Genomic DNA, 26,829 nt, shown 5'->3' on the forward strand with positions numbered 1-26,829 from the left:
ATGTATAGCAGGTTCTATCTAGAATGTCCATATGTAGACATGCACATAGTATATATGATTATCAGAATAATTCTGGCATTATGTGTCATGTTGATCCATTCATTCTGGTGATCTGGATCCCCTACTAAATGGATCTCTATAAAGAATCATAGCCAGATCCTATTCCCCCGCACTGTCAGGGTCCTGTGTGGGTGTCATGATAAGCGGGGGCCATCTGATTGTGGTGCTGTCCCGGCCACATGGAGATACATTTCTCCCCTTCTGTTCCTCCCAGTAAAATTGAGTTAACTGGGATCTACAATTCCATCCAAGACATGAAGCCTAATTCCCCATTAAACAGAAGCCGACATTACAGCCAGTCCGACTATTCTCAGTTACATCAGATGGTTGTGTCTTTAGTACTGAGACCAAACCTAAGAAAGAGTTAATCTGCCCCATAGATCTCCTTCCACAAAACCCTATAGACTACGTGGACTCACAAGTGGAAACACTCAAGTAGTTATAGTTACAACCAGGTATAGAAAAACCATCAAAGGTTCAGTGTAAATATAACTTGTTCTAAGTATCATGTACTAAAAGAATGGACATTGTGTGAATTACCTCCTAAAGGGTGACTGTGTAAGTGCACAATATTTAATATTACTGTTCATAAATAAGGCCTTATGGGAAACTTCTATTGTATTAAACGAAAAAATATAAATAATAATCAATACTATAGATAGATAACTAGATATCCAAAAAACTGAGAATTGATGAGGATAATATCTGTGTGTATAAATATATATAGAAGATTCACTTTATTAGGCCTAAGGCTGTCCGGGCATGCTGGGAATTGTAGTTTTGCAACAGCTGGAGGCACCCTGGTTGGGAAACACTGCCTTAATGCGTCTGTCTTCAATTAATATCTATTTATTTATGTATTTATTGATTATCTCAATCTATTATATTTATTGCATGCTGGGAATTGTAGTTTTGCAACAGCTGGAGGCACCCTGGTTGGGAAACACTGCCTTAATGCGTCTGTCTTCAATTAATATCTATCTATTTATGTATTTATTGATTATCTCAATCTATTATATTTATAGCATGCTGGGAATTGTAGTTTTGCAACAGCTGGAGGCACCCTGGTTGGGAAACACTGCCTTAATGCATCTGTTTTCAATTAATATCTATCTATTTATGTATTTATTGATTATCTCAATCTATTATATTTATTGCATGCTGGGAATTGTAGTTTTGCAACAGCTGGAGACTCCCTGGTTGGGAAACACTGCACAATATACTGATCGATACATTTAAGGACATATGCAAATATATTTACACTCACACATACAACAGATATGTATATATATATATATATATATATATATATATATATATAAATATATATATATATATATATATATATATATATATATATATATATATATAATCCAGTGATCGGAGTTTTCTTTTCTCTTATTTATCTATTTATTTATTTATTTATTTTTTATTTATTTTTGTCTTTTGTACAGTTTTGTATTCACAATTGGTCGATCTTTTTTGTCCATTTTGAAGCGCTAGATGTGGAAAAAAAAAACTAAAATGTACTCAAATATTTAAGCTAATATAAACAAAATAAGATTTTAATCATCTCGTTCCAAAAACCGTTAAATGTTCCCATAAATAAAACACTCCATGACATGCTAATACTTGTAAATATGTGCAGTAATAATAAATATTTACTAGTCAGGGCTGACAATGTTCTGATAACAAAATCTATCACACACCATAGTATTTTCTATCTGTTGCCAAAACCTACAGAACCAGAAAAAAATTAAAAAAATATAAAAAAAAAAACTGAAATCCGGGAGAATGTTAAAAGTTTAGCAAAAAAATTTTAAATGTTCCCCAAAAAAATAAAAAATAAATAAATAAATAAACACTTCAGAATCTGATCAAGCAAGATTGTACCAGGACTGAATACTAACTTAACATGAAAAGGCTTTAGGGGGCCATGTGAACTGTCCCTGTCCAGATGATTAATGGGGGTGAATTAGGGGTGAAATCCAACCCCTAGCAGGGAAAAAACACACACACACACACACACAGACAAATTTCAGCAACTTCCAAAATCTCTTTTTAACTATTAAGACATATAAAGACAATAAACATATCTTGTTCTTTTTTTTATTATTATTATTTATCTTATCAAATGGTAAATTCAAACTCTACTAAAAAAAAATACAGACAAACTCAGAAAAAAAATCATCCAAATAAAAGAAAAAAAATTCTGATTTTTTACATTCCTAATAATAAATAAAAAATGGGACAAGTATAAAAACAAACCAACAAAAATAGACACGAAATATTGAACTGATCCAACGCATTATAAATATAGGATATTTTTGTTTTTGTTTTTTTTCTTTCTCGTTTCTACTTAAAAAAGATTTCGTGAAATTACAAAAAACCTAGAAGTCAATCCTTACATAAATACAGTTTAAAATAGAACTAATTTTAGGGGAGCTCCAAAAATGACTACAGCCTATCCATAAATAGTGACATTCCAGCATGTATAGCATTATTTTTCCAACCAGTGTGCCTCGAGCTGTTGCAAAACTACAACTCCCAGCATACCCGGACAGCCGAAGGCTGTCCGGGTATGCTGGGAGTTGTAGTTTTGCAACAGCTGGAGGCACACCAACTACTACAGCCTATCCATAAAGAGTGACATTCCAGCTTGTGTAGTATAATTTCCCAACCAGTGTGCCTCCAGCTGTTGGAAAACTACAACTCCCAGCATACCAGGACAGCCGAAGGCTGTCCGGGTATGCTGGGAATTGTAGTTTTGCAACAGCTGGAGGCACACCAACTACTACAGCCTATCAATAAAGAGTGACATTCCAGTTTGTGTAACGTTAATTCCAAACCAGTGTGCCTCCAGCTGTTACAAAACTACAACTCCCAGCATACCCGGACAGCCTTCGGCTGTCCGGGTATGCTGGGAGTTGTAGTTTTGCAACAGCTGGAGGCACACTTGTTGGGAAACACTGTTGTATAGGCTATGACTTTCCATCCCCAGCCATTAAGTTTACACTACAGAAGAGGGTAAGGGAGTTTTGTCTAATTGGTTGCTTATGTGGCATTGCTCTTCATGCATAGTCCCTGTATTGTGCATAGTTTAATAAATACATAGGAGATGTAAGGGGGTCGAGGCATAATGTTGGTGGTGGGTTTACTTGTTTTTAATGACATAATGGGCCAGGCTAAATTGCCTTTATGTTTCAAAGGGTAGACAAGTCTACAGATGTGTCAGCACTGGAGGCTCCTGGGAACACCCCTGAGGCACAGGATGTATGCTTAAGTCTGTGTAGGTGGGATGTGGATCACAGGGCCCAAGATGGTGTTTGCTTGGTGTCTGTGCAGCACAGCTGTAGTCAATGCCATCTGAAGAAGGATGGGGCATATTGAAGATTGAGCAGCTTCCAGGCCCATTCTCCAGGTAATTCCCTCCAATGTAACTCTGGCTGCCCTGTAATCCAGGGTTGTCATAGCCTGAGGCCTCCCCATGCATTGTGGGGTGATCATACTCAGAGGTCATGGGCTGGTTGTATCCTTTGTGAGCAGGAGGGTTGTCATACAGAGGGGCAGAATAAGCAGTTAAGCCATACATGTTACCAGGACTCTTGTTGAACTCGTTAGCCATGGGCACTTCATAGCCAGGGTCATCCTCCAGGGAGAGAGGGTTGGAGTATGGCAGGAGTGAAGGACTTCTGCTAGGAGACTGCCCCCCAGGAGAGACACCCCCACCTTTCCCCTTGTGGTCCTTCTTGTATTTCATTCTCCTGTTCTGGAACCAGATCTTGATTTGCCTCTCTGATAGGTTAAGTAGTTTGGCCATTTCCAGCCTCCTTGGACGGCAGAGATAACGATTGAAATGGAATTCCTTCTCCAACTCCACCAGCTGAGAGTTTGTATAGGCTGTCCTGGCCCTTTTGGAGGCAGAACTTATAAAGCTGCTGTCCGGTGAGTTCTCCTCTTCTGAGGTAAAGGGGGAAAGAAGAAAACGTTTGTTTTGTGCAAAAGTAAGTCTTGTTTGTCAATAAAACATTGCAAAATATACTTCAATGTATATACTTTTATTTGTAATGTTTTCATGGTGGGTGGTTGTGTAATCTGTTATCAGCCATTTCCATGCTAAGCTACAAGGCACTATACAAATGACCTCACCCTCTACACAGCTGCACCTACCCCCAGCAGTACCTACCTATCGCTTTAGTGGGCAGCTAGGAGATAGATTGATAGATAGATATAGATAGATAGATAGATAGATAGATAGATAGATGTGAGATAGATAGATGATAGATAGATAGATAGATAGATAGATAGATAGATAGATAGATAGATAGATAGATAGATGTGAGATAGATAGATGATAGATAGATAGATAGATAGATAGATGAATTTCAAAAAATGTTAATAGATAGATAGGTAGATTTACAGATTTCACACATTAAACCATTGATGTTAAATAACTAGTGCCCAGATAGATAGATAGATAATGTGGATGGATAGATAGATAGATAGATAGATAGATATGAGATAGATAGAAAGATGGATTAAATAATATTAATAACAGATAGATAGATAGATAGATAGATAGATAGATAGATAGATAGAAAGATAGATAGAAAGAAAGATAGATATAAGAAAGATAGATATCAGATAGATAGATAGATAGATATGAGATAGATAGATAGATAGATAGATAGATATGAGATTAATAGATAGATAGATAGATATGAGATAAATATATAGATGATAGATAGATAGATAGATAGATATGAGATAAATATAAGATAGATAGATATGAGATAGATATAAGATAAATAAATAGATGGATGGATAGATAGATAGATAGATAGATAGGAGATAGATAGATATTAGATTGATAGATAGATAGATAGGAGAAAAATATGAGATAGATAGATAGATATGAGATAGATAGATATATATGCGATAGATAGATAGATAGATAGAAAGATATGAGATAGATAGATATGAGATAGATAGATAGATAGATAGATATGAGATAGATAGATAGATAGATAGATAGATATGAGGAAAAATATGAGATAGATAGATAGATAGATAGATATGAGATAGATAGATAGATATGAGAAAAATATTAGATAGATATATATGAGATAGATAGATAAATAGATAGAAAGATATGAGATAGATAGATAATAGATAGATAATAGATAGATATGAGATAGATTAGATAGATAGATATATAGATAGATATGAGATAGATTAGATAGATAGATAGGAGATAGATTAGATAGATAGATAGATAGATAGACCAATTTACAGATCTCACACATTAAACTGTTTATGTTAGGTAACTTGTGCCCAAATAGGTAGGTACTGTGGATGGTTATGTAAGCTGTGCCTATTTATTGTACAGCCCCATTACATGTAGCATGAAGTGGCTCTGAGCTTTGTCTGTACGTGTGTATATGTGTATATGTGTGTGTGTGTGTATATGTGTATATGTGTATATGTGTGTCTGTATGTGTGTATATGTGTGTATATGTGTGTGTGTGTGTGTGTGTGTGTGTGTGTGTATGTGTGTATGCATGTGTGTGTGTATATGTGTGTGTGTGTATGTGTGTGTGTATGTATGTGTGTGTGTGTGTGGGGGGGGGGGGGGGGGCATTGTGTTACCTGTTGGGGGAGGGGTCTGCTTCTTCTGTTTGGCGTTCTGACGCGTTTCTTTCATCCAGGGGAAGATCTGTTTGGGTAGGTTGTTATTCTTGCTGCTCTTCTTGGTGCCAGTGACTTCAGCAGGCTCTGTTCCAGCACTGGGCTGGGAGGGGCAGCTCTGAGTGGCAGTGGATTTGGGGTTAGGGGACGCTGAGTTGGGTGACTTGGGTTTCTGGGCTTGTTCTGAGACATCAGACAGATGGAAGTTCAGGCTCTTCATAGAGGGCTCGCTTTTATTGTTAGTGTTGCTGGAGTTGGTTCCCAGGCAGTAGGAAGCTTCGTAGTCGTTGTCATAAGTCTGTTGTGGAAGATAGTTCATGGTACTGGCGTCTTGGAAGCCACAGCCTGCAAAAGACCCTGAGTTGTCGTAGTAAAGTGACTTTTGCATCTTCTCTGTTCAGTCTTAGTAAAACAAAGGTGACCAGATTGTGACCAGGTTATCAGAGATCACATTCAAGTGACCCTTGTAGACAGTCCTGATCCTGATCTATAGATAATGCTCCAGCATCCTCAGGTCCTCCTCCAGCCTAAATCTTCTGTAAGGGGCCTCAGTTCTGATGATACATAGAAAGCAAATAAAATAATCAGACTTCCAAAGTAACACTTAGAACACCCTTCTGACGTCACCTTAAAGTCAAGTTTGACTACTTTAAAGAATGTGATTTCTTTTTCCAAGTGATTTCTACAAAGGAGCTTTGGAAATGAACACAACACTTTTCTAAAAACACCATCCTCTGTGAGATGTCTTACATGTTTTTTGCTTCTACAGTCTGAAGGCTGACACTTTATAGCAGTGGTTCCCAAACAGGGTGCCTCCAGCTGTTGCAAAACTACAACTCTGTCTTACTCATATCACTGCCCACCCTGGGGTCACTATAAAGCAGTGTTTCCCAACCAGGGTGCCTCCAGCTTTTCCAAAACTACAATTCCCAGATGGATATTAATAGAAGACAGACACATTAAGGCAGTGTTTCCCAACCAGGGTGCTTCCAGCTGTTGCAAAACTACAACTCACAACATGCCCGGACAGCCTTTGGCTGTCCGGGCATGTTGAGAGTTGTAGTTTTGCAACAGCTGGAGGCACCCTGGTTGGGAAACATTGCTTTATAGTGATCCCAGGGTGGGGAGTGATATGAGCAAGACAGAGAGTGAAAGAGGGGAAAGAGATTGGACTTTGCAAAATTAGGTATTAATTCCTAATGGCTTCTGGTGCATATTTTCTATACATGATGGTCCCAATATTGTTTACCCCTAGTCTGTAATAATTTATAAGCAATTAGACAACTTTAAAACACATTAGAAAATACCAGTGTACTTTCTATAGGGTAAAAACGAGGGATTGATTATCTGTTTACCTACCTACCTATCTATTTATTTATCTATGTATCTATCTTTTTGCTGTTTATTTTTATTTACTAATTAATTTATTTATTTATCTATATATCTATATTTTTGCTGTTTATTTTTTATTTACTAATTAATTAATTTATTTATCTATATATCTATCTTTTTGCTGTTTATTTTCATTTACTAATTAATTAATTAATTAATTTATTTATTTATCTATCTATCTTTTTGCTGTTTATTTTTATTTATTTATTTCTCTTTCTTACTTACTTTCTTACTTACTTCGATCTACTCCTTGTGCTCTTTTTATTTTTGGTATCATTCTTGTCAAAGATTTATGGTTCTGTTTACAAATAAAAGTTACTGCCATAATGAGTAACAAAGTATCTATGGATTCAACAAAGCTCTGGAATCATCAACGAAATTACAAACGAACTCAATAAATGAATAATATAAATGAATGCAGTTAAGAGATCCATGTATAACGTTTGTTATCCTATTGCACACGTGTGGGATATGATCAAACCTTCCATAAAATAGCAGCCTTTATTTAATAAGCCAGATGACACTAGGCAAAATAATAATAATAATAATACTAGAAAAATAAAAGTTTATGCCAAAAACGTTATAAAAAGTTTGCAAACTCTCCTAACAACCCTAAATGAACTTTGTGACATGATTACAACTTCCTTAACTCATCTATTTATCTTCTATCTATCTATCTATCTATTCATATATCTATCTATCTAGATACAGATTTATACAGAGAATATATGACCACCAGCTAAACCCAGGATTGTTGTTTAAACTGCAAAATGACAGATGAAATCCATGACAGCTGGATTTATGTAGTGGAAGTGCCGTAGGAAGTTATAAAAATGATTAACAGTAATGAGATGACTGCTTATATCTGGGAGACTATAGCTGAAGTTTAATGCTGCTTGTGTGTTTCCATGAGACTGTCTTTACCTCTTGTTGTGGTGACTGTCTTTACCTCTTGTTGTAGTGACTGCCTTTACCTCTTGTTGTAGTGACTGCCTTTACCTCTTTTTGTAGTGACTGCCTTTACCTCTTGTTGCAGTGACTGCCTTTACCTCTTGTTGTGGTGACTGCCTTTACCTCTTGTTGTGGTGACTGCCTTTACCTCTTGTTGTGGTGACTGCCTTTACCTCTTGTTGTAGTGACTGCCTTTACCTCTTGTTGCAGTGACTGCCTTTACCTCTTGTTGTAGTGACTGCCTTTACCTCTTGTTGTAGTGACTGCCTTTACCTCTTGTTGCGGTGACTGCCTTTACCTCTTGTTGTAGTGACTGCCTTTACCTCTTGTTGTAGTGACTGCCTTTACCTCTTGTTGTAGTGACTGCCTTTACCTCTTGTTGTAGTGTGAACACTACAGGTTCTACCTGGCATGATGTATGGATTTAGGAAAGGTGAACAATAGTTAATATCATCTGATCTAGCTTTTCGCCACAATCCACACTTCCCCAGCTCTCTTCACTGCACAAATCAAAATGACCAATAGCACAATCTAGTTAGCAATGCATGGAAAGATAGTAGAGAGATAGGGGACAAGGAAGACAAGAATCCAGAACTTGGGTTCCCTTAATGACTTGTTTCCCAACCAGGGTGCCTCCAGCTGTTGAAAAACTACAACTCCCAGCATGCCCGGACAGCCGAAGGCTGTCCGGGCATGCTGGGAGCTGTAGTTTTGCAACAGCTGGAGGCGCACTGGTTGGGAAATAATGCTACACATGCTGGAATGTCACTCTTTATGGATAGGTTGTAGTAGTTCTTGGAGCTCCTCTAAAATGTGTTCTATTTTAAACTGTATTTATGTAAGGATTTACATGCTGGGAGTTGTAGTTTTGCAACAGCTGGAGGCACACTGGTTGGGAAAGCATGCTACACATGCTGGAATGTCACTCTTTATGGATAGGCTCTTGGAGCTCCCCTAAAATTTGCTCTATTTTAAACTGTATTCATGTAAGGATTTACATGCTGGGAGTTGTAGTTTTGCAACAGCTGGAGGCACCCTGGTTGGGAAACACTGCCTTAATGCGTCTGTCTTCTATTAATATCTATCTATTTATGTATTTATTTATTATATCAATCTATTATATTTATATATTTATCCATCTATTTATCTATTATCTCAATCTATTATATTTATCCATCTATTTATCTATTATCTCAATCTATTATATTTATATATTTATCCATCTATTTATCTATTATCTCAATCTATTATATTTATATATTTATCTCTTAAGAAACATTCTTTGCTTGTGTGTATGCAATTGTCCTCTATCCAAACTTAGATTTACTACTTCATACTTCACTTTGTACATTTGTTCTATGAAGGATGGGAAAGCCTCTTGTGTTATTGCTTTGCCATTAATCGCCGATTATTGCAATCGATCAATGGAAATGTATCCGGTATGTAGAGATTTGTATATAATTTCACAGTTATTGAGTCTTAATTAATTCCTCTTTACTTTCCATCTATTTTTTTTTTTATGTTTTATCAATATGATGTGCTTTTCTATTTCACACATGGACCGGTCTTTGTGTCCCAGACTTGACTTGTATCTTGTACCTCTCCCAAAGGAGTGGAGGGGCCTCTGTGAGTCCATTTATTCAGTGTCTCAGCTGCATGCACATTCCCCTCATATTTACCATTCAAACTTTCTCTTAACATTTCCAACTGTTTACAGAGGGCTCAGGAATTTGACTCACATAGAGCCAAAAACAATAATAACACAGTGTTCCACTTGGCAGAGTTCCTCCAGCCAGGTCCTCAGTGACTAGCAAGGCTGATTGTGTATACATGGAGGACCCCCAGTGCACCCCCATACAGGACAGCTACTAGTATATGGGCCATCATTAGGCCCAAGCACAATCCTTTGTTCTGATAGATAACCCCCCCCCCCCTCTTTATCTGATCTGCACTTTTCACACCATTCCCCTCCCCATCCATTCCACAGTCTTATTATGGAATATTATATTAGTTATCCATATATTATATTAATATTACTGTTTCTTTAATAGCCACAGCATCCTGCTCCTCTATGATTATGATTTGGATTTGCCGCCTTCTTTATGATTTATATCATCCCGACCACCAAAGCATTTATCATAAAGGATTACCAATTTATACTCCAGCACCCACCAAAAGGTCTCCAAGAGGGGCTGTAAATAAAGTGCAATGTGCTGGAGTGTAATAGAACTGGCGGATCGAAAAACAACCAATGACATTTGTGCTGGTAATTCGGGCGATCTGGGCAATATCGATGCCTGGCACAATGGAGCAATCCTAAAACTGCAACCGATACAGATCTATCATAATCAGTCTTGATTCTAATCTATCTGAATATTAATTTCAATGTGCATTCAAATCTTTCGTTCATCGTTTAACCGATATATATATATTACAGAATTGTGTGTGTGTGTGTGTGTATATATATATATATATATTTCATACAGTAGATCTTAAAGCAGTACATATATATATATATATATATATATATATATATATATATATATATAATCACAAATATACTGTCATGTTGTCAACGGGTAAAATTTAACCCTTAGTTGCGTGGATCTTCGAGATATTGCACAGATATCACATCTCAACCATTATCCCTTTAAATTTCCATCTCTACAAGTTCCCCAAATGCTGGGAGTCTATAGGCAAAGGATTTTTGTTAATGGCAGCCTCAGTAGTGTGAAGTCAGCCCCATCTCCTAGCCTTCAGCAGTAGCAAATTCATGTGAACTCTGTTTGAACCAAGAATCAGACGATAAATCATGTATACAAAAGCCTGCTGTTTGCTTGGAGTGAAAATATCTTACCTTTAACACTTTCCTAGGCGAAGAGGGTGCAGCAGAGCAGGCTGCAGTGTATATTCAGGCACACAACAAGAGGGCTGAGCAGGGATGTTGGGGAGGCGTTTGCTATCTGAAGGGCCCTTTTTGGGGAGGGTGGGGGTGGTGGGAGAAGAGAGAAGTGCTCTAGTGGGGGTATTGCCAATGCAGATTATGATTGTTTAGTGGTCTTTAAACCCAAGCACTGAACCTAGCCCTGCCTCACTGCATCCCCACATACAATCAGACCAGGGGCTGAAATTTGCATTGATTACTGCAAAGAAACAGGCGTCATAATGGAGTCTCAACCACAGCAAGAGCAGAGATATATGTATATATATATATATATATATATGTATATATATCATTCTGAATCCCATTTATTATTATTTATCTTTCCTAGTCATATGTACCGCACACCATGCAATAAAATTGCTTTGTGACCCCCCCTTTTTATATGGACCCCATTATAACACCCACCCCACTATAGCTCCCTCCTCAGTCTTATCAGACCCATGAGTACATCCTTACACCAAAAAAAACTTCCCATGACCTCCTGATTTATGACTTTTATGCAAACAGACCTAAAATGACCACATTGAGTGCATTTAAAGGGAGGCTGCCCATCCTGCTCAAGCTAATTTCATATGACAAAAAATTAAATGATGAATTTGGTTTATGTTAATTCACAAAATGTCTTTTTTTTTTTTTTTTTTTACCTCTTTCAGAATTTAACTGTAGGTTAATGTACCCAACAACTTGAGTCCTACCCAGTCTTGTTAATGGGTTTAGATATTAGCTGCTCCTAGCCATGCATACACAATTTCCTCTTGTCTCTCAGGGCTTTCTAAAAAAGATTTATGTGCCTTTTGCCTTGTGTAGCTATAAACAACGAGGGGAAGGGGGAACCCAATACCGCGATACTCTGTGAAGCCACACAAAGCTGGATGGAGTAGAAGAAGATTTAGAGAATTTAGCAACTTAGCAACTTTGAGTCTGCACTACTGAGGCCCACGCTTCATGGCAGCCGCAACTACAACCACCCAGGGCATGGAGATCTGCAGGAAAACGAGGATTTCCCAGAGGAAATATGGACTGAAATGATCCAGAATACATTCTTACATATATGTACTGACCCAGAAGGAACAAGAAGACATTCTCTATAAGGTGAGAGTTCTAAGCTTCTTACAATGATAACTTATATGTATCTATCTAATCATTTATTAACGGGCAATCTATTGTATTCATTGTGGTGGTCTTAATAGGGGGGGTGCACAAAGGGTTACAAACAATGGATTTTGCAATTGCAGCTTTTTAATACATTTCAGCAATCCCCTTCTCATATAGAAAACATATCATTATAATAATATATAGTATTTGACCTTTGGGATTCACAGGGTAGTAAATGTCACAGTAAATTTTGCAGGTTTTGATATATATTCTTTTGAACTAAAAAAAAAAAAAAGAAAAAAAAAAGAATGATCTATTTGATTTCATTTTTTATTAATTCAATCCAACAAAATATATATATATAAATTTATATTTATATATGTGTGTGTGTATATATATATATATATATATATATATATATATATATATATATATATCGGATAACCATTTTTTTTATGTGAACTTATGTGTTTCACTTTTAAATGGTTTCGGATTCATAAAAAACATGTCGTTTATCATTGTATTGATGGAGTACTAGATACATATTCCCAGTGAAAGACAATAGCGGTGGCTATAAAAATCACATTATGAATACCCGGCGTATATTCTCCCATTTTAGGTGCAGGTTATAAATCACTTTGTCTATAGAGATGCGACCATTGAAACTAAAATCACATAGGCAAAACCTCTCTGCTTTATCTTATTGAAACCTTCCAAAGGTTTGCACACACTTTTATTATAGAAAAAAAAAACTATATATATATATATATATATATATATATATATATATATATATACACACACACATATATATTGAGAATTAAAATATTTATATATTTAATTAGGTTATTTGAATTTAATTTATTAGTGCAATCATCAAAACACAAATATATATATATATATATATATATATATATATATATATGTATGTATTCAATTCTAAATTTAGTATTGTCTGACCTATATACTACTTTATTGCAATAATATAAGGAAGCAGCAGATAGGAGTCGGGGTTGGGGGAGGGGGGTGGTTGATCTTATTTTTTATACTGTCTGATCTTGAGTCAAGATCCCTATTTATTACTGAGGTATAATTCAAGATGGTCGAGTATTAATAACCCAATAATGATAATCTTTATAGGGGAAAGAGTACTGGTTCTCATAGTTTTATTGCCCTACTTATCCATTGTTATGACCTTTGGCTCAACAAAGCTATAATTCAACACAAAGGAATCAGCACACTCGGCCTCTGCTATTGCTTTATCTTACCCAGCCTGCTACAACCCTACACAGACCCAGGGAAGAGTTGGAAAAAGTTCGAAGTCATATTTTATAGGATCTAGAAGTGAATATCTTTAAAAAAAAAATAAGACAGAAACAAACAAATAAATGAATGCTGGATTAAATAAAACTGAAATGAATGAATAAATAAAGAAATAAATACAATGTAAAGTAAATATTTAATATTTGTAAGTAAATATTTAATCTACAGTATTTTCTACTGATACATTGTTCTGCATAAATCTGGTGATTTTAACTTCTTTGTTGTCTCCTTTTAGGTATATATTTTTTCTATTATTCTCTATTATTCTTATAATGTAAGTAAAGACCTGAGTGAAGATTCAGCAATGAAATAAGAATAAGAATTCTGGAAAGACCAGTGTACAGATAGGTGGTTGTAGTTAACCCTATACTGTCTTTTAGTTAACCCTGTACTGTCTTTTATTCTTATTTTTTCCTTAATGTTTTTCTATGGTTATCTTGTTGCCCTCTGTGTCTGCTTCTTTTCTGTCTTGCTAAATGTTACAGCTCCTCAGCATTTGTTTATGTAATGACTTGTAATTGTACATAGATACAGATCTGTCATGCCCAAGGGAACCATCGCAATAAAAAAAAAATGGTAATAAAATATTTGGTGTTTGTTTTTCTTTCTGTCTCCTCCCCTTTATGCTAGTTATGTGCGTGGAGCAGTGTTTCCCAACCAGGGTGCCTCCAGCTGTTGCAAAACTACAACTCCCAGCATGCCCGGACAGCCTTCGGCTGTCCGGGCATGCTGGGAGTTGTAGTTTTGCAACAGCTGGAGGCACCCTGGTTGGGAAACAATGGCGTAGAGTAAGTAAAGGCAAATACAAAGCAGGAAGAACCTGCCAGAGAGAGGGACCTTCTAGCCTTCAAATACAAATAGACTGGGGTGTGTAGATGAATGTATTGCCTGCTAGGTTACATCCAAGTCTGAAACTGCCTAGGGCTTGCTGGGACTTGTTGTCCTGCTACAACTCCTTAGGTTGTTTTGTGTATGATATGGCCTGGCTTTAGTTACTATTATACTATTGGAATTATTAAGAATTATAAGAGGGACGATTCTCATTGGCTTCTTGGTAATTGTAATAAAGAGTTTTGAAAGGTCTAGTGCAGTGGTCTTCAACCTGCAGATCTCCAGATGTTGCAAAACTACAACTCCCAGCATGCCCGGACAGCCATCGGCTGTCCGGGCATGCTTGGAGTTGTAGTTTTTAAACATCTGGAGGTCCGCAGGTTGAAGACCACTGGTCTAGTGTCAGTTATTTTGGATCAATAGTCATCCATCCTATTGAGCACAATGACAAATGCAGTCAAATCTTTGCACAGGTCTTTAAAAGGTTGGAATAAATAAATAAAACTACATGAGTTTTAGAAAATAGTAATGCATACATTATTAGAACCTTTCTGTTGGTCGTTTGTGCCCGGTACATTGGGTACACCTAGAAAGCAAACTAGAAATATTTAACACATTAGCACAAGTTTCAGACACATTTCGTGTAGATAAAGGGGCCAACCAATGGCAATAGGTGGTGTAAAGGCCAATTCACACAAGTAATAGCTGGTCAGATTTGTATGCAAGTGAGTGAATGTGCACAAATGTCACTTAGTGTGAACTGGCGAAGTGACGGGATGATTAGCAAATGTATTGGTTATTGCCAATATGGATATCTGCTCATGTAAATAGACCTTTAGATGTTGCGGACAAAGTGCAGTTAATGCATCTGGAGCACCACTATTTGCTGTGCTCCACCTGTACTTGCTGGGATTTTAAAGGGTTATAAAAAAAAATAAAATAGAGAGAGAGAAACAGAGTCCCCCCCCCCCCCCCAAAAAAAAAAAACAGAACTACCCCTGTCTTTAGGTTGAGTGTGGTACTGCAACTCAGTCCCATTGAAGTGAATGGAGCCAAGTTGTAATACCACACACAACCTGGAGGACAGATGTGGTGCTGTTTTTGGAAGAAATCATCTCAGTTTTTCTATTCCTGGATAAGGCTGGGTTCACATATGTCCGGCCTACGGCAAAGGTGGACTCAGCCTATATATGGACGCAACTGATGCCAAAACTGATGACAAGTTGTCATCAGTTGTATGGCATCCGGAGTCCATTGTTTCTGGATCGCTGACCCTGTCCGGTGCCCTCCGGCGTGTCCAACCATCCAGCGTCGAAACTGAAATGCTGGATGATTGTGGACTGTTCCATTGAAATTAATGGGATCAGTTCTAGCATCAGTTTCCCTCTGGTGCACGCCGGAGGGAAACAATGCCGGACAACTGATATATATGTGAACCCAACCTAACTCTTTTAAGTTGCAAGTACAGGTGCAGCATGGCAGTTCACACTGAGTTTCCACAGTTTGGCCACAAAGTGTACAGACCCCTTAATCAGGCAAATAAAGTCACTAGGATATGGCCAGCCTTAGATTGTCTGCCCAATCCACCCCCAGTGATGCTAAGAAAAAAGAAAAATTGGGTTCCTTTAGTAAAAAAAATGTCATGCAAAATAACCAATAAAAAAGATCCATTGGCAATGATTTCATTTGATGTCCAATTTATGTCATCTTGGAAAACGGTCACCGAAAGAGCAATAATGTGACACCATTCTATAGTAGACAAACGTAACTATGTGATTGATTACTGGGGGCTACTATCTTTAAGTGAATATTTAAAGGGGTTGTTTGTTCAACCATTAACACTTATACTCTATCCACAGGAAATGTATGATGATGGGAGTATGACTGCTGGGAACACCCCGCGATCTTGAGAATGGGGATCCAAGTGTCTTGTAAGACTAGAGTTACATATATGCGGTGTCTAGCTCCGACGAAACTGGGCAACAATTGCCACAACTGATGCCAGAAGTACATCAGTTGGCATCAGTTGTGCATCATCCGGTGTCCATTGTTTGTGATTGCCAGATGGAGGAACGCAGCAAGATGCGTTCCCCTGTGTGTGCCGGTCCGGCAAGTCCAATCATCCGGCGTCCAAACTGAGACACCGGATGATTATTAACTGTCCCATTCAAATATATGGGATCAGTTCTTGCTTAATTTTCCCTCCGGTGCATTTTCTGCAGTGCTGGAGGGAAAAATAACCTGACAATGCATATATGTAAAGGAGGCCTAAGAAAGACGCAGTGGTCATGTGTGGGTAGTGCTGCCCCATTCAATCCAGCAGCTCCCATAGATATTAAATGAAGCAACACTGAGCATGTGTTCTGACAAGGTACCCATTCTCGAAATCACATGGTCCCAGCAGTTGGATCCCTAGTGATCATACATTATTACTGTATTCTTTGGATTGGGGAGAAGTCTTAAAGGGAATCTTTCATTGGCATCACCTGCACTTACCTATTGGTATAAGCTTGTAGTGCGGGCAACGCTGATGTCAATGGTATTTACAATTTGAAGATCTGTTACTTCTTTCCGCTGTCATTCTTCTTTTTCTTCTTATGCAAATGAGGAAGCTTGGTACATGTGGGGCACTCCGAAGCTCCGAGTCCACCCTGACAGTCGTCTTGTATCTTCATAGTAAAGGCTTCCCTCCCCTAGGTTGATCCTTCACATTACCTGACAGCGACAATTGCGCATGCACAGTTATGGCTACAGGCGATATGAAGGGAGTTCTCTCTGCTTGCGGGAAAGATTTCACGGCACCTGCCGTCAGGCTGCTCCGTACCGGGGCAGAAACAGGGCTACATTCCGGAGTTCGCAGGGGTCTGACCACTGAGGTCCCCTGCGATCAAAAACATATCCCCTATCCTGTGGCTAGGGGATACATTTTAAAGTAGTGGAGTATCCCTGTAAGGCCGATTTCGCTCCATGTGTTTACAGTTCACATTTTCTATAATATTTTTCATGGTGTTTTAACTACGTTTACATGTTTTTTTTTTTTTATTTGCTGCCAGATTTTGTATATTTTGCAGCTATAGTCTAATGTTAAATATACTACATACCGTAATTTTAGTTTGTGCCATTTTTGTGCCACTTTTTTCATGCAGCATGCCACCAACACCAGGAGTGACCAGCCACTGTTCAGGTTTATTTTCCAATATGCAGTCAGAATTCGGGAAAAGAGCCCTCACTATTCTGTTTCCTAGACTACCATACCTCTGAACTAGTTTTATAAGGCTAGAGTTACATATATGTGACGTCCGACTCTGGCAAAACTGGGTGAAAATTGACACAACTGATGCCAAAAGTGCATCAGTTGGCACCAGTTGTGTATCATCCGGTGTCCATTGTTTGTGATCGGTCTGGCCAGTACAATTATCCGGCATCTCAAAGATACCGGATGATTGTAAACTGTTCCATTGAAATGAATAGGATCAGTTCTAGCATCAGTTTCCCTCCAGTGCACAGAAGGAAACTGTGCCAGACAACTGATATTTGTGAACCCAGCCTAAAGGAGGCCTTAGTTACTTCTAATGCAAAATCTTGGCAAAAACAGCCTTACTTTTAGTGAGGAAAATATGTTTTGAAGATTGGGTAAAGTGGGATTTTCTCTATTTACATTTATTAATAGATCTATAGGTAGATAACCTGGTGTACAGGCTAAGGGTAGTGCGGGCTAAACGCAATGTCAGGCCAGACTTACCAGAAAAATAAGTTGGAAAACTTGATAAATGAATCACACTGGCCCAGATGTACTATCTCAAATGTTTCTATTAATTGTTTGTTTGTTTGTGCCACTTTTTATCGGTGTCCCACAATTTTCCTGATACTTGCATCAAATGATGGCAAAACATGGCAAATCTGGGCCATTGAGTGCCAATCGGAACCCCTCCTACTTTAACAAAAAAATCTGAATGCATCAGGAAAAGTGTTGCTAGGACCTTATAAATATGGTGGATGTCCCGAATCCCATATTATTGTTATATATGTATTAATACTTTGATAAGTCTGCCTCGGTTAGTAAGTTATGATTTCATGTACAAATCCAGCTGAGTATGATAATGACAAATATTAAAAGCATTCACATGGTTGTAAAGATAGATAGTCCAAGTCAGCTCATCCATATAGCCTTGTTGCTGTGGAGACGGGCATGGAAACCAGCCCGGGCACACTGAAGAAATAAAATTAAGGTCCAGTACACCTTCTTTCTGCAAACATATTTTATACAAAGTTTCCTGGTCAGTATATAAGAAAACAACAAACAAAAACATAAAATCGAAGTGCAACAGGGACAACTTGTACATAGATTGCAAAAGGGTAGATATAGAAAATCCAGTGATAAAAGCACCTTTATTCTTTATTCAATTAAAGGGGTTATCCGGGAATAGAAAAACAGAGCTAATTTCTTTCAAAAATAGCTCCACGTTTATCCCCAGGTTGTGTGTGGGCTTTATTCACTTAAATGGAACTAAGCTGGAGAACCACACCCAACCTGGAGACAGAAAGGGAGCTGTTTGTGAAAGAAATTAGCTCTGTTTTTCTATTCCTGGTTAACCCTTTTAAGTAAAGTCACAGCAGAACAGGTGAACAAACAGAAAGTGACACGTACTAGTTCACTTAGTTGGTTATCAATTTTATATGACTGGGTGTTCTTCACCAGATTTCCTTATTTTGCATAAGTCTCGGAAAAAGTGTTGTATTTCTCTTTAGGTTTAAACAAACGATTTATAGAAAAATTATAATAAAAAAAATTATAATAAAAAAAATCCTATAGTAATGTTATCTTCCTACACAATTCTGTTGTATTTTTCTGACCACTTTTAGATTTGTAGAAAAAAATTATAATCTGTACGGTTTTGAGAAAAACCTAAGGACATGCGCCACCCCTCCCCCCTTTTATTGGGTTAAAAATGCAATTTGTGGGCTTGTTTGGATTTCTCATTATTAAGTTTTGTGATTCACTATACATTAAATACATAAAAAATTGTGTTTTAAAACCTAATACTATACCGTCAGTATGGGTATAGTAAATCTGGGCTGGTGTTTTCTATAAATAAAATAAACAATCAGTTTGGAACTTGAACACAAATTCCTTCATTCACACTTGGTCAGTATTTTGCAACTGAATTTGTAAACAAAAACAGGTATAGACAATACAAACAAATAGCATTAAAAAAATACTTATACCTCTTCTGTGTGTTGTTCAACAGATATGTCTGCAAAATACTGACCTAAATGCACAAGTGTGAACCTTATAATTCTTAGAAGGGTGAAAATATTTCATATTAAGTTGTCTGTATTGTATAAACAGAATGGTTGTTTTACTTTATGCAATTAACAGCAATGAATATAATCTCTATACTGTTTCCCGTAATCCCGTGATGACATTTTTATGACTTCTGTCAACACTTGTATTATCAAGAGATAAAACTGCTTGTGTGAAATATATCATTATTACTTGTGTCAACAGTGCACTTCACTGCCTCATAGCAATGCGAGGTCTTATCACAAGAGCCTGCGTCCCATGTTTGATCTAGCTGTGTTAGGTGGGTGGTCACCTGGTAGTGAACAAATGCCATAATGCATTAGTAGTGTTTTCCAACCAGTGTGCCTCCAGCTGTTGCACAACTAAAACTCCCAGCATGCCTGGACAGCTAAAGGCTGTTCAGGCATGGTGGGAGTTGCAGTTTTGCAACTAGTATATATGCATTAGTATATATGTATTAGTCCTTACTGGCATCATGTACTAGTATATATGCATTAGTATGTCCGGGCATGCTGGGAGACGTAGTTTTGAAACTAGTATACATGTACTTGCATATATGCATTATTATATATGGATTAGTCCTTACTGGCATCAAATACAGATGTACAATGTAGGATTTAATATGGTTCCGTACAGTTTTTTTGTAATATTTTTCAACCTCATTGTTTTATTAGTATTTTTACTTGGATTTTCACTTGCTTTGCAGTAATCAAAATCAAATAGATATAACTATTGAAACTAAGAGGTCAAGTATTTTTCAGACTTTATTGACTTCATGGAAAAAACATTATACCTGTATTGAACATGATAGGAATTTCAGGAAAATTTGATTTGAAGGAATGCGAATATCGACGCGATTCGATAGCGCGGATCTCTTCATTAAACTCCATTTAGTGAGGTCCAGGCTCCAGGGCATCTAAAATATGAGGACATGGGGCAAGGAATCCTGGGAAGGCGGGATGACTCTGAATCCCATGCAGCATGAAGCTTATCAGCAGCCAGCCACCCCTGTGATGTCACAGCCCTATATAATCGGCAGCCATCGTGCGGCCACTCACATCAGTGTTCTATTGCAGAGAGAGAGAGGGACAGAGAGCAGTGTGTTGCACAGAAAAGCTTTTTTACAGCAGGGATTCACCTCAAGCCCAAATCCAGCCTAGAAGCACTGATAAGGAAGGGAGTGAGATTGAGATAGAAAGTGCAATTTTGGGTGTAGTACACAGCGACTGTGTGCTGCAGCACTGGTGTGTACAACAACTGAAAAGCTAATAGTAGCCAGTTAGGGTGAGCAGAGCACTTGAAGCATATTGTCCTCTATTAAGTGTAACCTGTGCGTACATCTAAGTGGTGTACCTTTTTGTTCCTGTTAAAGTCTCAGGGGCCTAGTTACTGTGAAAGGCCGGCCAAAAGTAAACACCTGCTGGTGTTGTAGACAAATGCTGTTTTAAGCGTAGTGGAGCGTATTGTACTCCCCTCATATACGTACTAATTATGTCAGGCAGAGAAGTGCCAGGATGTGCACAGAGGAGTGGCAGAGGCCTAAGTTGCAGCGAGAGGCCTGAGCTCCCGGTATCAGCTAGCAGTCTTGTCTCGACCAGCATCTGCCGTCATCGATTGGTTAACACGGTCATCCACTTCATCACAAATGACATCTGACACCCCCAGTCAACAGTTGGTGGGTTCACCAGACACAACTCTCAGTTGTCATGGCCTGTGAGCAGTCCCTGTCCTCCCATTGCCTCTGTGCTATGCTGTTCCCTCCCCCACAGAAGTATCTTATGCTGTGGGTTCAGCTCCACTATTTAGTGAGGACAATCTACTAGAGGACAGTCAGCAGCTACTGTCCAGCCAAAAAGTGGAGGAGACATCCGTCGCTTCCTCCACTAGGCGGGCAAGTAGTGATGAGGAGAGTGGCGTGGGAGGTGGTGTTGCGAGTGTTCAGGCTCCTGAAGCAGACACTGTTGTGGAACCAGAGGAGGACATCAGTGATGTGCAGACACAACTCAATGATGATGAAGCCGATCGCACTTGGGAGCTGGGTGCAGAAGGGGCTTCATCATCATCAGGAGAAGAGGGTTGCAGGTTGTCCGTGAGGCAGCAGCTGAGCCAGCAAGGTGGTAGCATGGTTGACAGTCAGCATGGTGGCAGAAGTGGAATGTCTGGAGCCAAACGTGCCCATGGTAGACCACCAGCTTCGTGGCAGCCTACCTTCCCAGGAGGTAGTGGAACCGGGGTTCCTGGAGTCTGCGGCAGTAGCAGTCAATCAGTGCGGACTGTTGGTGGAAAAATCAGCTACTCGGCGGTGTGGCAGTTTTTCATCAAGCATCCGGAGGAGGTTAACATGGCCACATGCAAAATATGTCTGCAGAAGGTGAAGCGTGGCCAGGGTCCCAATGTTGGCACCACGGCCCTGCGTCAACATATGCAGCATCACCATAAAGCTGCCTGGGAGAACCGTGGCTTCAATGTAGTGGTCCATCCTGCTGCATCACCCAGTGTCACGCCGCTCCCTGTTTTAGCCAGCAAAGTCACCACCACCTCAACCGAAGGGAGCTATGTGTCATATCCATCTTCTGTCGTTCCAGATGCTCCTGCTCCTCTTACTTCGAGTCAGTCATTCCGCCAGCAATCCATTGGCGAAGCCATGTCCAAGAAACAACAGTATGCGCCCACTCATCCAAAGGCGCAAAAGCTGAATGTGCTCCTGTCCAAGTTGCTGGTGCTGCAGTCCCTCACTTTTCAAGTGGTGGACTCTGCACCTTTCAGAGAACTGATGGCTTGTTCCGAGCCGAGGTGGAGAGTGCCAAGCCGTCATTTCTTTGCGAAGAAGGCAGTACTAGCCCTGCACAATTTTGTGGAACAAAAGGTGGGCCAGTCCTTGAGCCCGTCGGTATGTGTACAAAAGTGCACGGCAGCGCCGATGTGTGGAGCTGTAACTACGGTCAGGGACAATACATGTCCTTTACGGCTCACTGGGTGAATGTGGTTCCTTGATGAGTAGCTTTTTTTTACCCACATAGTGAAGCAACTTGTCAGCAGCAGGTAGACCTGGAGCAGGACCTGAACCAGCAGGTGGTGGCATATCTTGACATGCTCATGCCAACATACCTTGAAGATCCGCTGGACTTCTGGGCAGCCAAACTTGATTTGGGGCCACAACTAGCAGAGTTTGCCCTGGAAAAGCTGTCCTGCCCGGCCTATAGTATGCAATCAGAGTAGGTGTTAAGTGCGGTAGGGGCCATAGTAACCCCAAGGAGAACTCGTCTGTCCATGAAAAATGTGGAGAGACTGACCTTTGTGAACATGAATCAGGCATGGATCAGCCAGGATTTCCACCCACCAATGCCTGATGCATCAGAATAGATTGACCATGGTGCCACACCAACCCTTCACAAATATGGATAGTGCAAAACATATTTAAGGTGCTGCTCCCCAGTTACAGATATTCCTCTGCATGAGACCACAAGTAGGTATTGAAGATATGCATTAGCTAAAACTTAACTTTTCTTAGGATAAAATATATGTACCCAAAATGAAAAGTGTGCAAAAAACACCATGTGCCCCCTACACCACCAAGTATTGATGTGATGCAAAGACCTCTAAAAGGTGGTCCATTGTAACCGGTGGCGGTAAAAACTTCCCCTGTAAGGCCCTACTCTCGCATTATTAATTCCCTTCTTGGCAAATGTTACTCGCCCTAAAAAGGGCGGTCCCACACAGGAACCTCTCCCTATTTCCCCCTACAAACACTGCCGTTTCCCAGGGTTTTTAGGTGGAAATAGGGAGAGTTTCCTGTGTGGGGCCGCCCTTTTTAGGGCGAGTAACACTTGCCAAGAAGGGAATTAATAGGGCTAGAGTAGGTCCTTACAGGGGAATTTTTTACCCCCACCGGTTACAATGAACCATACGCTGTTCCCTTCCATCTTTTAGAGGTCTTTGCATCACATCAATACTTGGTGGTGTAGGTGGCACATGGTGTTTTTTGCACATCTTTCTTTTTTTTTTATTTAAAAAAAAAAAAACAATTTGGGTACATATATTTTATCCTAACAATATTATTAAAAGTTACATTTTACGGAATGCATATCCTCAAAACTTACTTGTGCACACTAACACTTTTACAAAAGAGACTGTTTTCTTCTGCCTACCTGCCTCAGCTACTATTCTAATCCTGCCACCCGCCTGATGCCACACATCTGATACCAAGTTCTCCTTTTCCCCCCACCTTCATCACCGGGCACTGGTATTGCCACCCACCGCCCCACTCTGTCACCGGGTCACTTTCAGGACTCCTGAGGCTGCTGACGGGACCTCCAGGTTGTCTCATTCTGCCACCATATGTTCTCCTCATGTTGATGCCAGCTCCAGGCTGTCTCATTCTGCCACATATGTTCTCCTCATGCTGCTGCCAGCTCCAGGCTGTCTCATACTGCCACCATATGTTCTCCTCATGCTGATGCCAACTCCAGGCTGTCTCATTCTGCCACCGTATGTTCTCCTTGTGCAGCTGCCAGCTCCAGGCGGTCTCATACTGCCACCATATGTTCTCCTCATGCTGCTGCCACCTCCAGGCTGTCTCATTCTGTAACTATATGGTCTCCTCATGCTTCCACCACCTCCAGGTTGTGCCATTCAGCCACTGTATGGTCTCCTCTTGCTGCTGCCAACTTCAGGCTGTGTCATTCAGCCACTATATGGTCTCCTCATGCTGCCGGCAACTCCAGGCTGTGTCATTCAGCAACTAAATGGTCTCCTCATGCTGCTGCCAACTTCAGGCTGTGTCATTCAGCAACTATATGGTCTTCTTGTGCTGCCGCCAACTCCAGGCTGTGTCATTCAGCAACTATATGGTCTCCTCATGCTGGTGCCAACTCCAGGCTGTGTCATTCAGCCATTATATGGTCTGCTCATGCAGCCGCCAACTACAGGCTGTGTCATTCAGCCACTATATGGTCTCCTCTTGCTGCCGCCAACTCCAGGCTGTGCCGTTCAGCCACTATCTGGTCTCCTCATGATTCCGCCACCTCCAGGCTTTGTCATTCAGCCACTATATGGTCTCCTCATACTGATGCCACCTCCAGGCTCTGTCATTGTGCTGCTCTTTGACAGTGATTCTAATAGCAACGCCTGTAATCTGCATGTCATACTGAATAACAGTATTATTTCACTAACCCAGCACACACCCTATGCGTGTTACAGCAAGGCAAAGTGTTCTACACCCCTATTGAGGCTCTCTGTAGGCCTTAAATAGCCATTTTTAATACAGATTCACCGCAAATAAATTAGGACTGAACCAATTTTTTTCTCAAAACTCGGCAAATCGGTCAAATTGAATTTTTCAAAAAATTCGCTCATCTCTACTTTTTATATGTTGTACATCTTGGAAAAACATAACATTTTCTCATATACTTTATATGAAAATGTTATTTTATTTTTTATATAAAAATCATAGCTTATAAAAAATAAAGACAACTAGGGGTCCCCATACCATCCAGAACATAGTCCTGTTCGGCTGCAGCATCATCTTTGTCCCAGATGAAGCACAGGCTGGGACAAAGTCCAGTAAGTGAGGGTTGAACTGGCACTCATCTGTGCTCACTCCTGTTCTATCAGACTGTAGCATGAGACAGAGAGGAGGGGGTTAGAAAAGCAGCCTGCAGTGATTGGGTGAAGAGACCCAGCACAGTACAGCAGACTCAGGGAGGCAGATGAGTCATGCAGAGTGAGGGCAGGCCCCCCTCCAAAATGCAAAATGACAAACTCAGTAAACAACAGAATTAAGGTATTTGTGAGAGAAATATAGGTGACAGACACATAAAAAATTATATGTACATGATCAGGATTAGGTACTGAGTAACACATACCATTTTTTTGTGGGATATGACAGGTAATCTTTAAATAGAGTATTCCATTTGGTTAAACAGGGTGTTTGCGTTAGGTCATCTGATGTTGAGCTAATTGGTCCATTGAGCTAATGGGTCCTTCTACTGACCAGCTGTAATCTGTGGGAGAACCCTGCAGAAAGAGTAACATTCCCATGCAGCACCCCACGGGATAAATTAGGCATCACACAATTTTGCTTAATATATATGGGCTGTGATAGGTGGAATGACCAATTTGAGGGATGCTCTTTGCATCCTCTCTCCCCTCAGGTTGATATATTAGGGTCCTGAATAGAGGACTTCCCTATATTAACTCTTAATTTTCTATAATTGTGTTTGTAAAAGGCTTTTCAGACCAGACAATCCACAAAGACTTTATACTTGTCTACAAAGTGCAATGTACGTTCTCACGGCTTCCAACTTTTTTTTTTTTTTTTGCTTTGGTTACAAGTACAATTATTTGCCAGTTATATTGCTTATTTGGACATTTAGTATTACTTTACTAGGAAATAAGCCTTTGAATGCCATGCTGTCCTCTTCCAGTGAACAGGAAATAACACTGTATAGCTACAGAGAGACTCGACAGGAAGATATCAGTAACTGTACAAATTGCATGTGCCCTGCCACTGAAGTATCTGCAGATTGTTCCTACACTGCAGACAAATTTATTAGATTCTTTCAGAGTGTGGGAACATTTAGCCATATTTTTTCTATACTGTAATGACATGCTCATTTCTGTTTATATTATGTCTATATGTAACAGCAAAAGCTGCTAAGCATTGCTGAGGCTGGAGTAAAGCATTTTCAGAATGTACATGAACTGAGATGTATCCAAGGGTCTAGACCAGTGGTCTCCAACCTGCGGACCTCCAGATGTTTCAAAACCACAACTCCCAGCATGCCCGGACAGCCGTTGGCTGTCCGGGCATGCTGGGAGTTGTAGTTTTGCAACATCTGGAGGTTCGCAGGTTGAAGACCACTGGTCTAGACAGTAGTTTATGTTCTTTTCAGGGGTCCTTCTAATTCAGAGGAAGCCATTATTAGTCATTGAAAACAGGTGACATGACATCATGGCATAATATATGACATAAGAATGGCAATGCTTTTAGAATTAAAGTCATTTTGTGACTATAGCTTCTATGTGACTACTATGTGTCTCCATGACTACAGACAACAAACCCTATGTGTAGTCAGAGATATATATTTTGCGGTACAGACATAGCAGGGCCACATGGGCTCTGGCACCAGAGGATGCCCCATTGCCAGCTAAGAAGATTCCGGTATTATACATTGCACATGGTCTGCATATGGCACCATACAAAGCACAACAGCATTACAGGACCAGGAGAGATTGAAGG

The 26,829-nt window shown here is 39.5% G+C and overlaps 1 protein-coding gene across 1 annotated transcript; it reads right to left on the minus strand.

Moving 5' to 3' along the window:
* Positions 1–3,048: 3,048 nt before the first annotated feature.
* On the minus strand, positions 3,049–10,995 carry LOC130357686 (homeobox protein Hox-D3-like). Its single transcript, XM_056560413.1, has 3 exons — positions 10,949–10,995; positions 5,710–6,302; positions 3,049–4,020 (listed from the first exon to the last, which is right to left on the minus strand). The coding sequence occupies exons 2-3, from the start codon at positions 6,134–6,136 to the stop codon at positions 3,281–3,283; spliced, it is 1,167 nt and encodes a 388-aa protein (XP_056416388.1). The 5' UTR covers positions 6,137–6,302; positions 10,949–10,995; the 3' UTR covers positions 3,049–3,280.
* Between the last annotated feature and the right edge of the window lie 15,834 nt (positions 10,996–26,829).

This window comes from Hyla sarda, chromosome 2 (assembly GCF_029499605.1).
Source record: "Hyla sarda isolate aHylSar1 chromosome 2, aHylSar1.hap1, whole genome shotgun sequence".
Classification (NCBI taxonomy): Eukaryota; Metazoa; Chordata; class Amphibia; order Anura; family Hylidae; genus Hyla; species Hyla sarda.